The 12,900-nt window shown below is 43.3% G+C and overlaps 1 protein-coding gene across 1 annotated transcript in view; it reads right to left on the reverse strand.

Moving 5' to 3' along the window:
- Positions 1 to 12,539, reverse strand: part of MSN (moesin) — a 44,640-nt gene extending 32,101 nt beyond the window's left edge. Inside the window, exon 1 of the mRNA XM_032196065.1 lies at positions 12,415 to 12,539. Within this exon, the coding sequence (XP_032051956.1) occupies positions 12,415 to 12,426 (12 nt within the window). The 5' untranslated portion in view covers positions 12,427 to 12,539. The remainder of the gene's footprint in view (positions 1 to 12,414) is intronic.
- Positions 12,540 to 12,900: the final 361 nt, after the last annotated feature.

Raw genomic sequence — 12,900 nt, forward strand, 5'->3', positions numbered from 1 at the left:
ACCAGTATTAGCACTACCATGACTACACAACAAGCAGGATCAAAGAGTAAATCAGGCTGAGAATAACTTATGTTATTTTTTCCAGCAAGATCATTTCCTTGGTCCCATTCACTATACTGACAGAGACACTGCTATTAGCACAGATGACAGGAAGGTGGAAGTGTAAGATGACTCTCTTTGGGTACAATTGGAGAAGACAATCGCTTCTTGTTCCTCACCCCCAGGCAATCCTATTTTATCCTGTTTTATTGCAGAGAAGAACAATAAAGCTGGTAAAGGGACTAGAAAACAAGACTTATGAGGAGAAACCAAAAGAACTGGGGTTGTTTAGTGTGGAGAAGAACCTGAGGGTAGACCTCATCCCTCTCTACAACAACCTGAAAGGAGGTCGCAGTGAGGAGGGCACAAGCGATAAGACATGAGGAAATGGTCTCAACTTACACCAGGGGAAGTCTAGATTGGATATTAGGAAGAACTTCTTCACAGAGAGGGTGGGCAAGCATTGGAATGGGCTGCCTAGGGACATGGTAAAGTCCCCATCCCTGAAGGCATTTAAGAGACGTGTGAACATGGCACCGAGGAACATGGTTTATTGACAGGACTTGGAAGGACAGGTTGATGGTTGGACTCTATTATCCTGAAGGTCTTTTCCAACACAGATGATTCTATGATCCTTTGTAGTGACTCAGGTTCTCACACAACCCCTTGCCAAGATTTACCCCCTAATCAAGCCACATGCAAACTTGCCATTAACCCAGCTTTCTGTTGTGCTAGCAAGTCGGAACTGATTCACTGTTGAGTTGAACTATCAGAGCCAATGTAAGGCAGGACCACAGAGATGTGAGCAAAACTCTTCAGTGGCAACAAACCATCAAATCTCTTAAACAGGAAATCAAGTTAATTGCAGCCTTTAATAAACCAGATCAAGGAGTTCATACTTACACGATCTTGAAATGCATTGCTTAAAACTGAATTATTTGAAAAGAATGCATGACATCAAGTATCAGGTATCACTTTGTATTAGATACATACATGAAGACACAGCTAAATGCCTTGCAAACCAAATGGTCAAGTAAGATTTGTTAACAATATGTCTTCCTTTTAAGTTCATCACACACCACCTTTACTACATGCAGATTCACATGCAAATGATAGTCGACATTTTATAGATTGGGCACACACCACAGGATGCCATTATGAAACCACAGTCAAAGAACAGCTGTAGCAGAGGGCATCATTTAGACCAACAAATAGCATTCTGCATCATGTTGCATTTCACAGATAGCCTGACTAAACAGCAGGAAAAAAAAAAAAAAAGTTCTTAATGTAAGAAAGTACTTAACTACCCCTTCCTCTCCAGAGTATTTTCATCTTTAATGTTTCAGGGTGTTTTAGCAAAGCCTATTTTAAAAAAAAATGTTACAGTTACCTGAATAGTATTTGTATCTGGTAAACTTTTAATAAAGTCTAGTTGTCTCTACAGTTTTATAGAGAAACTGAATTACAACTTAATAATAAAGCTTTAGACTCCCAGTGAACTGCTACTGAGACAAACTATTCCCAGTTTGCTACAGAGGTGCATCTCCTGAAACAATCCTATAAACAATGTTAAGAAGCTATCCTGCTCAGGGTTCTGACAGTTTAATGTGATCTCCTGGCCTACCCTACCTTCCTGCGGGAAAGTGTTTTTAGATTACTGCCTGAACATGACCAGATACATCACATGGATCAACTGTACCAGCAAACAGAACAGATAAACTAGCTATACTTAATAGTAACTGGGCTTATACTATGTATTTCCTTTAAAAGGGGTTACTTTTGATACATTTTTGTCATTATACATGACTAGCTCCTTTACTGTCTCCACGCCTTTGCACTCCTGAAGACAAGGTTAAGAACCTCCAGTCACCTACAGAATATTTTGCAAATCCAAGTACTTTCCTAGCTATGCTTGTGAACAAGTCAAAGAAGTATCATCTCAATTCAAACAGCTCAAGAACCTGAACAATCCAATCCAATTTAGAAAGTGATCCAACCTTGAAATCAGCCTTGCTCTGAGCATTGGGTGGGACCAGATTTCTTCGAAAGATCTCTCTTGGCTTAACTTTTAATAATTCTAAAAGACCGCAGAAGTTGCTGCAGAGCTACCCTGTAATAACATAAGTCATTACAATGCTCATGTTGGAAACTGACTTCTTGTATCAAGTGAGCAGAAGCAGTTTCCTCATATGATTTACAGTTTCAACATCCAGGTCTTTCAAATCTCCTCAGCAAACAGAGATAATGTGCACCATCTCCACAGTCAAACAGATACAGTAGGAAGAAAAATAGCCAAACACTGAGCACAGCTCCCATCACCATTCATGCAAGTATAACTTATGAAAGTAAGCAGTAGAACTAACTAGACTAACCTAAGGCAAGGAGCCTCCAGAGCACCTTCTGCAAGGGACATTCAGAGTTCAACTTGAGAACTTAGGGATATGCTTTAGTGGGGATTGTTAGCGTTAGGTAGAGGTTGGACTCGATGATCTTGAGGTCTCTTCCAACCTAGAAATTCTGTGATTCTGTGAACTTAGCTCTTTATTCAGACCTGCAGTATAGGGTTGGTTTTCTTATATTTTCAATTCCTACCCCACCCCCCATAAGCCAAGGAACAGCAGCAAGGATTTACAGGCAGTACTTCAACTCTGATCAAAGCCTGGAGCTCCTTCAAGATTCCTGCATGCAGACACCTCACACCAAACTGCACATCTTCAGAACACTGGAAACAGTAAAGCTGCTTGCTAACTACTACTCTTGCTCAGACTTGTCATGAAAACAGATAGATCCACATGAACGCATCTAATAACCCTTCCTCCTCTAATGGAATGGCAGACCAACAAAATTGCTTGTTTTACAAGATTTTCTGAACCCCTTCAGACTGAAATTATTTTCAAATCCTTCCTAACACTGCCACACTAAAGCTGCCATTAGAATACTATAACAGCATTTCACTGAAAAAGTCCTTTACACCAGACTTTCCTGAGACCAAGGTGTTTGGACATAGTCATTTGCAGAGAGATGAGGAAAACCTTGAAAGTACAGAGTAATGCAGCATATAATAGCAAAATACAAAAAGAAAGTCATGTGACACCTGCCTCCTCCTCCCCTCACCAAGAGGGAGAGAATAGGCTTACTGAGAAGCAAATTATGATTGCAATGAATCCTAAACTCAAAATGCTTCATGCAAATTTGAAGGGTTCTATCCAAGAAGCACCCACAAAACAGCCTTTTTTTACATGATAATTTTATGAATGAAAGACACTTTCATCAAAGCTTAGCCATGAGAGAAGTAGCTGGTCACTTCATCTGCATTTGGTCCCTGCTGGTAGAAGAGGCTTTGCACAGAGGTGAATGAAGTACAGAGAAATCAACAAAACTTATATACTGGATGTCAGAACTGAAGCAGCAAAAGAGAAGCAATCCAGACATCTGTCAGATTTTTACTTGATCATTCAGCATTTGTCAGAACAAATACTAATATAGCATCATATTTCCTGTGTATGATGCTGAAGCAAGTATTGTTCAGTACTGCCTCTCATCTTCAGCCGATCGCTCTGATATTTGCTTAAAGTCCTTTCATTCCTTCTGTCTTTTGACAGAGAGATTCAGGACAGACACTACACGGAAACGTTCTTACTGCTGATGATGGTGAAATGCACCCACATTTGAAATAAATCTCTATTCTATTAGGTGTGCAAAGAAGTATTTAAACAAAGTGTAATACTTTGCAGCTTGCAGTAGTTTCTCATCTTGAGATGTTAGCAATGAACTACAGAAACAAGATAAAGCAAAAGACTTTTTTTATGAGCTTCAACTCACTTCTCCATACACATCTATCACCACAACTTCCTAGGTATACATTGTGCCCATCAGTATCCACTGATTTTTTGTAGCTGGCAACACTTACTCTTCTTTTAATGATATACTGTTGCAAGAAAATCACAAGTCTTCAGCAACTTAATGTTAGAACTTACTGCTTTCAGGTTTGCAGGGGCTGGGTCAAAATCTCATCGGTTTGGGTTCATTTTAGTGTTTCATACAAAAAAAAAAAAAAAAAAACCAACAACTTTTTTTACTTCAGGAGACACTAGACACTTCTAGATTTCTTGAGCACCAAATACAGGAAGAGAGGGTCCTTGCTTGTTTTTTCTGAGCAAAGCACTAACACTGCAGTAACAAGGAAAGCCTGTCATCCCAGGAAAGAATATTTTACAGTCCAGCCACCATGACAAATATACACCTCTTGCTTACTTGCATAAAAAACAATTCACATAAAAACCATTCACTAAAATAGGCTTATTGATTGAGGGAGTTGTCATACCAAAAGGACTAACAGAATTGTTCTCATATAAGAAGACAGTGAATTATAACATATTGTGTTGATTATGTATCACTATTTTTTTGTAGAGTGACTTGTATACATTGGCAGTAGAACTGCCTTACTTCTTTAGATGGTACCTCCAGAACCATTTGCCACCATCCTGCAAGTCCTGGGGATGATAACCATCTTGAAACTACAAGTTCTGAATTTTAATAGAGAAAAAAGTACAACCAGAAGCCTCTTGTCCATCCAGCCTGAAAAGGCACATAGTATATTGAGGAAACAGAATCAGATTTTTTTTATCCACTATTCCAGAATAGCATATTCAGAGGGTAAAAAAATTCCACTTCATTATTCTTAGACACATTATGAACAAAAAGCCACAACTCCATAGGGGAAAAAAAATACTGGTATGCGTGTTTGCCGAGGGACCTGACACTTCACCCTAATAATTTGGGTGTCAGCTCAGTTTTTGCACTGTAAAAAAGTGCAGAATTAATACTGGAGAGCCAAGTTCAGTACAGTTTAAAAGCCACAGCAAGGAGATTTGGCCTATAATTTTGTGCTTTATTAGACTGTTACATAAAACCAAGTACATTTATTAAATGGTGCGACTAAATGATTGATTGGACTGTAATGGCAGATTTTTTCTCTGCTTAGTCACTTCCCCACCTTAAATCCAGAGAAAAAGAAGGCTGTGAATCATAAGGGCTTACTAACAATAAAAGGGTAAGTCAGTGATATACAGACAGACAAGAATGGCTCATGGCTGCAGGAAGACATCAGTTTTGCCTTTAAAAGAAAATACCTGGAGAACACAGGAATGCACACAATAGCAGAACTGCAGTTCTCCAATATGCTGTATGCAAGATTTTCTGACACTGACTTAAATCTCCAAAAAAAATTGTGATTTTGTAGTATTCACACTCCAATACACTATTGAAGTAAGTGTCCTTTTAAGTAGTCTCTCTAAGCAGCAAACTTACTGATCAGCAGTGCTATAAGCTTACAAGAGAGAGCATAGATCAGTCCAGACCAAGCATACTGCGCCATTATGCTTCACTACTTCACTAGTTGTCCCTTTCCTGATCTTCTCAGAGATTTCCTTCACTCGGAAATTCCTTACGCGGAATTGCTGCTGGCAGAGAAAGGAGACTGTCTCTTCCCTCCCAGACCACCATCCAATTCTTGCCTAATCACACCTCTCCACAGAGCTGATCAGCTTCAGTATTTTTTCATTCATTCCTCCTTTTGCAGCACATCTGCACTTTTGTCTGTAGCTATTAGTCAACCAACAACGGCAAAAGGGAGAGAAACTAGTATGGCCAAATACTCGTATTTTTTTTTAGCCTGGGAATGGGATGAGAACAAAACATCATTCCTCAACCCTAAATTTATCTTTTTGAAAATTGGTTCCTCAGGACTACAGCTTCAGAGATATCAAAACAAACAAGGAAAAAAAAATTGCTCAAATCACATCACTAAAAAACACTTCAGAGTAGTTTCTCCCCAGGTTCAAAAAGCTGCTATACATAGACCAGGAATATCTGACGGCCCCACTACTCCACAGGAGGATCGGATCACAGATTTACAGAAGATATCATTTCACAGATGCACAGGAGAGAAGCAACACTAGATCGCTTGCCCTTGCATCCATGGTTGCTACAGCCGTAATTGCCTCAGGCAAATGTAAGGCCCAAATCTCTGCATTTTCAGATTTGAAACCTCTAAACAGTTGCAGTTGATCCTACGGTTTTATAACCACCAAGGCCGCCAGCAACTGTTTTTCTTCCTACACCACTGCCAAGTATCTGCTGCACAATCTATTACGTGTTACAGTAAGAGTCAGCATTAATTGTTGGAGTCAGAAGGATGGGTTTTATGCCCACAACTTCCAGAACACTTGAATGCTCCACCTAGACACAGCTATAGGTGTTGTTATGAAGAGGTTCACCCAGGAGTAGCTTTCCATGAATCTAGACTTCAGTCTGCTTTAGATGTTTCAGTTGGGATAAAAAATAAAATAAAATTCTTTGATGCAGTAATATTGCCTGCACTACACAAACTCCTGCCATTCTCAAACACCCCCAGGGAAAAGAAAGCAATTAACTGGCTGCATACTACTGCTCTTCATTTACATCAGTTAATTGCCCTGGATTATTCCCAGGCAGGGAGGGATTTCCTCTTTTCCAGCAATATGTCTACAACAGCAGGGAAGCTCCTCACAGGATGACGTTGATTTCTAGTATCATCATCTAGCAGGCAGACAAACAAGACACCTGGGGGGGGGGATCAGGAGTTAAAGCTGAGATCTTGGAACCCTTTTTGAAGCAGATCCCACTGCAGTCCTCAGAACAATGATTAAGCACAGATAACAGTTTTATTGTGCAAATTCAGGGAGGCCCTCTTGCTGTGCAGAGGCAGAAAAACAAGTCAGCCAAATAAGGCTGTTTGAGCTGTACCAAGCCAGGAAAGAGTCCAGGAGATGACGTAGTTAGAGGAAGCTTTTAGTCAGTTTCCTTTATAACCTGGAGCAGGGCCAGAGCTACCTCTTCCAGACAAGTTTCTCAGTGAAGTGTCAGTTGATCAGAAAGGACATGGAGAGCCCAGCAACTCAAGAAGGGTCCTGTTCCCCCCTCACCCCAGCTTCACAAGAAGCAAATGCAGAAGGTATTTGAAGCATTCAGTTTCGGTTTGCCAGCTGTCTTTCATATAGCTACCTAGAGACTTCAGTGAGCACAAAGAGAAGTTCACACCAGCCATTATACATAAAACAACTGAAACAAGTTTCCTCTAGAGGCAGCGATGCCATTTCCTGTCAAAAAATGAGTCCATATTAAGACATCTTATGAAGTATCCCCTTGAGAAAAGCAAGAATTGTGATTAACATTCAGGGGTGATTAATCAGATGAGGCAGTCACCCAAAGGAAAGTGTTGCAACCCCTTGCAGGTCCAAAAAAGGTAGTGCCTGCAAATGCTAAGGGGACAGGGTATATGCTAGAAGTGATGACCAGCCCCCTGATATTAGGCCCTATTTTCCCCCACAGGATTCTTACAGCAGAAGTAGTAGATCTAAAGCTTTCCTTAGGCTGCTTTTATTATATGCACCTCACCAACCTTCTTCTTGCTCATTTGCCTCATGTAAGAAATTAGGAGGTCAAAAATGAAAAAAGGACTCAACTAACATTCAGTCCTATGGAAACTCCGGTACCATAAGCACTCTTAACCCTAATAATCTGTAATGTTAGTTTTACAAACTGGATCATGACTACCAATTCATATCAGGTACTCAGACCAGTTCTTGCTCACTACAGTTTAAAAGAATTGTAACTGATGCCTTCTGCAGCGCACTACCAGTTAGGTTCAGGGCTTTCTGTAAGAGGGGGGGAGTAGAATTTTACAGTTATGCATTTACAGAGTGAATATAGTTTATTTTTATTCTATAAACCCCCTGTTTAACTTCAGCATAGAAGGCTTGGAAGTACTAAACAGAAGCTTTTGCTCATTGTTAGTGTTAACTGCTTCATCTGCACAAGAAGTAAAAGCTTGCTATTCTTGCATAATCTAGGAACCAAAATGATTAATACAATACAAGCTGGGGTGTAATTTTCTTTCCTGCTTTCTTACACCCCACAACAGGTATTTTACTACAGGTAATTCATTGTACTCCAAATTGGTAGTTTACCTGGTTTCAGAGCACTCTCAGCATGCTTTGTAAATTACTGTTGCTCCCATTGTACAAACTTATCTGAAATTCACCAACAGGGGCAACACTGGCTTTTGTGTAAAGCAAGGTCTTTTGGAGCTCTCAATCACACTTTTTTACTGCAATTCAATGCATGCAATAGTGTTAGAAGAAAGATACAAGGGATTAAGTTCACCCAACAAGCTAGCACTAGTGCCAGACCAAACCCTACCTAATTTTGATCAGTGGTGGCAAGTTTCTCAGGTTATACTGAGGGACAGAGAGAGGGAAATACAACATCTGAAGACCAACCCTTGGGTAAGAGAGAAGACACCTGAACTGTTCCTAGCATAGGAACATAGCTCCTATACTAGTGTAGTCATATTTCATAGCACAACAAGATTCAAATCCTGGGCACCAGAAGTACAGCATCCATCCATTAAAAGTCATGGTTTGCATCACTGTCCACCGCTGTCCTTCCAGCTTTCAAGAGCTCTAGCAAATTCCACAAGGGAAAAAAAAAAAAAAAAGGCATTACCCAAACATAGTGCTCTGTTTACAATTGTCATCTTGCTATGTTTAGTAGCAAGATACCACACCTCAGGAAACTAACTACCCAGAGGGTTCTCCTCATACTTGATCCATAATCTGTTACCATCCTTCTAACTAGACCCATACCATTCCAAAGAATAGAGGGAGATACGCTTCAGGGACCTTTGGATTCCGATGGGGAATTAGGACCATCAATTTTCACTACAGTGTCCTTGAAGGCCTTAATGGCCACCACTGCAATGAATTTTAGAAAATAGAGGAAAAAGGCAGCAGTAATGAAGAAATTTTAAAAGTCTGAGCTAGCATAACAGAGCTGAAATCCACAAATCTCACTGTTCTTTTGTGCTTGTCCAAGATGACTTTTTTCTGCAGTAATACTCTGCCCTAGAAACCTGGAGACTTATGTTCTCAGCATCTAGAGAAACACTTAGTTCTGCTAATAAGGTAAGGAGGCCAAACTTCACTACCTCAGTTTGAAGCTGTTTGTAATATTCAAGCTCTGATTAAACCCATTTCCCTACAGTGAGCGAGGACTACATTACCTAATACTGAATTGTTCAATTACTAGTGATAGGACAGTTTTAAGAGTTGAATACACACTTTATACAAGGCAGATGCTCACATTTCAAGTTCTCAGTGACATATCCATTCATATAGCCACTAAGCCAGTATGTTCACAGACAAAATATTTAACAAATCCTGATACAGAAATGCTGCTTTTTCCAATAGTAAAAAACACTGAAATATCACCCAGTTGTCAAACACGACTGGTACAAAACTGTGGCCTTCCCCTCTACTACTCCTCTCCAGCTAAAATGTTTTTTTGTAATATTAAAGTGATTAACAATATGGCTTGGCCCAGCTGTCAATATGACATCTCATTCATTTCTATCAGGATTTGGAACAGAATGTGACATTCAGCTCCACCCATCCCAAAATGACTCAGGACCAGTCAGTGAGCATGAGATCAGAGCCTACTCATGACCATACTTCCCACAAGCAGGGGAGTTTTGGAGTTGACAATAGCTTGAAAGAGGTATCTTACCACCCAACCGCTTCTACCCCTTTGCAATACAAATTGTGTGTGGGGATTATATGTCCTCTTTCATGTGCACTTTAACTGTTTACATCCTGCAAGTTTTTCAGAATAAAAAAGTTACAAACAGGAGTTGGTTGCCTTACTGTAAGAGCACTCAAGATAAAACAACGAAGCCTTCCTGTGGAGAGCATGGCAGGATAAGCAGGCTAATCTGGGATGGACTTCCTATAGTCTACAAGGTCTCCAACAACCAAACCCACTCTGACTGTGCAGACATTACACTTCACAACAGCAAAACCATGTGCCACTAGTTCAAAGGTTACCAAAGTTAATCTTGAATTCCTATTAATAGTGCACTAAAGCATAGTGCCACCAAACAAATCTCACGTAACAAAGAGGCAATCTCTAGCTACATGTGTTAACATTTAGCCTAGCTTAACAAAGAGTAGGGACTCAGAACTCAACAGGTTTTGCTGCTCAAGCCACACAGCAGCTGCAGCAGCATGTTCTGTAAGCTTGGTGAGATGAATGATAAAAGCTACCAAACACTTTAGACACAAGTGTTTTTCCTGCCCAGCCAGAGTTGTTCCCTGGAACATTTCCTCCATCTGTCTTCTTCACAATGGATTTATTTTTGTGATGAAGCCTACATATAGCTACATCTAACTGCTCAGGTTTCACCCACATTTGACCTCGATCAAGGAGACTCACTTGCATTTTACTGTTTTGTTAATTAAGTAGCTATTAAACAAATCTAAAGCTAGCACACTAGCAGCCATGTTTCTTTCACATGAAGAACTGATTACACAGTTATGCCAGCATTTCCTGTTCCTGCAAACCACAGCTCAAAAAATGATGTTTAAAATATTATTTCAGTTGGGTCTGCAATTAGGGCAGATGGGGCAGGAAACCAAAGTGGCTGATATAACAGCCACTCTCTACCTCAACAGGCACAAACACGTGAACTGCTTCTGCAGAATCTGCAGCATACAGCAAAGTACCTGAATGTCTTTATTTGTTCCAGTTTTTAAAAGCTCTTGAAAGCAGAACTGCTCCATCACAGCCAGAAAGCAGCAGATTGTGAAAATGAATCTGGCCTAGGGTGTGTCTCCAGATTCAAAGGCTAAGAGTACCTTGTCATGCAGTGGCAGAGCACTTTGATTCAGCCTGTTAGCAGGGAATCCTGCCTCATGAGCCTCTCTGCAACACATTCAAAACTTTTTGGCTGATTCATACTAAAAGAAGTCACTCCACGATTGTAAACTCTCCTCTGGCTAAAACATCTCAACCACATTTTACACAAGAGTTCCCTAACCTGGGCCACTTCTGTTGATCTTACTTCTGAAAAAAAGGCGACAAGTTCAGTGACTCTTCACTAACGGTTGCTGTTTGAAAAAGCAGTTTTCAAAATCTTTAGAAAATATTGTCTTCTCAACCTTTAAGTGATTGAGTTTGGTATCCTTTAAGATGATGTTTACAATTAAAAAAAAACTTACAATAATCCCAGATTTTTTTGTCAGATACATTGTCTCAGACTGCTTTTAAGACAGCAGGAAAAGAATTCAAACACATTCAAAAAAAAAGACAACATTCAAAAGTCATTCAAACAGGCACCTAGTATCTAAAGGGATAAAATTAAACTACCTAAAAAAATTGAGGGTGGATTCCATTTCAACTTCCACTTGTATAAGGGTGTGGTTTTTTTGTTTGGTTCTTTCCCTATTCCCCCCCAAATAAGTTTATTAGAAGTGCTTAGGCCATTTCAGATGGATATTTCCTAGCGAGGAAATATCCAGAGCCTTCCAGCCTGCTCCTTCCTGTGTTATCAATGAAGGGCGAGGACCCATTCTTTTACTCCAACCAGAGAAATTAAGTTGGAAAAGAAAAAAAAAAAAAAGCTCCTTATTAGTCACTGAACTACTGCTGTGAGAGGGAGAGTCAAGTACAGACTTGAACAGACTTTCTAAAGCACCAATCTCTCTCTAGCCAAGAAATACTTCAAGTCAAGCTGGGACAAGGCTCCCTAACAACTCAAACTGACTAATTAGAAGTTGTGAAAACCCTAAACGTCTCTCTACAAAGCACACGAGAGGTAGCCATAGATTTAATTAGCTCCCCACCACGCTCTCGTGTGCTCCGACTCGCCGAGCTCGGAGCACACGTACTCGAGCAGCACGCCCGCGTGCAGACTGCGGAAGACACGGGCGAGGCAGGGGGGAGGAGGAAGGCACCTCTTTATTCAGACATGTTAGGGAGGAGAGCAGCGGCCAGAGGGAGCTGCCCGACGCGCCGTTACTCAGGCAGCCGCGGTGCGGTCGCCGCCGTGGGGTCCTCCGGCCCCGGCCGCCCTGCCCCCGGCCCGCCCGGGCTGCGGGGGGCGCGGAGATGCCGCGACGGGCCGGGAAGCGGCCGGAGGGGAGGGGAGCACAAGATGGAGGGGCGGGCGGCTCCGCTCCGCTCCCCCCCGCCCGCCGCATCCCTGCCGCGTCCCTCCTTCCCTCCCTCCCTTCCTCCTCCTCTCTTCCTCCCTCCCTCCGGGGGTCGCGGCCGCCCCGCGGCTGCCGCCGGCTCCGCCAGAGCCCCCCGGCCCCCGCCGCCGCTGCGCTGGGGCGGCCCCGCCTGGGCAGGGCGCGGGCGGGAAGGGAAGGGAAGGGAAGGCATTCCGGCTCTCCGTCGGGCGGGCAGCCGCGCTCCGCCATCCCCTGCCGCCGCCAGGCCCCTGGGGGAGCTCGGGGCGGGGGAGCCGCGACTCCCTGGCGGCCGCGGGGCGCTCACCGTTTTCGGCATCTTTCCGGCGGACTGGGCACGACAACTCGGTCCTCCTGCGCTGCTGGGGCTCTCCGCGCCGCTTCTAACGGGACTCCGCGCCGCGCCTCTCGCCCGCCTGCCCCGGCACAGACCCCGCCCCGCCGGCGGCCGCCCTGCCCGCCCCCGGCCGCCTTCCTTCGGGGCCGGAGCAGCGGCGCCCCCGCCCTGCGCGGCCCGGCCCCGAGAGCTGGGCGCGGCGCGGCTCGCTCCGGCCGTGCGGCGGCGGGAGCCGGGCCGGGAGGCGCCGCCGGGGGAGGGGGAAGCACGGGCGTGCCCCCCTTCCCCGTCTGTCCGTGCTCTGCGAGGCAGTCTCGGAAGGGGAGCGGGGCTGGTGGCAGCGGCCCGCCAGGGCGAAAGCCGCGGAGGCGGGGGTGTCCCGCATCCCTGACATTGGGTACCCGAGAAAGCCCTGGACTCAGAAGCTTATTTACATGCCAGCTGTCGCTGAGACTT

Source organism: Aythya fuligula, chromosome 13 (genome assembly GCF_009819795.1).
Source record: "Aythya fuligula isolate bAytFul2 chromosome 13, bAytFul2.pri, whole genome shotgun sequence".
In the NCBI taxonomy this organism is placed as follows: Eukaryota; Metazoa; Chordata; class Aves; order Anseriformes; family Anatidae; genus Aythya; species Aythya fuligula.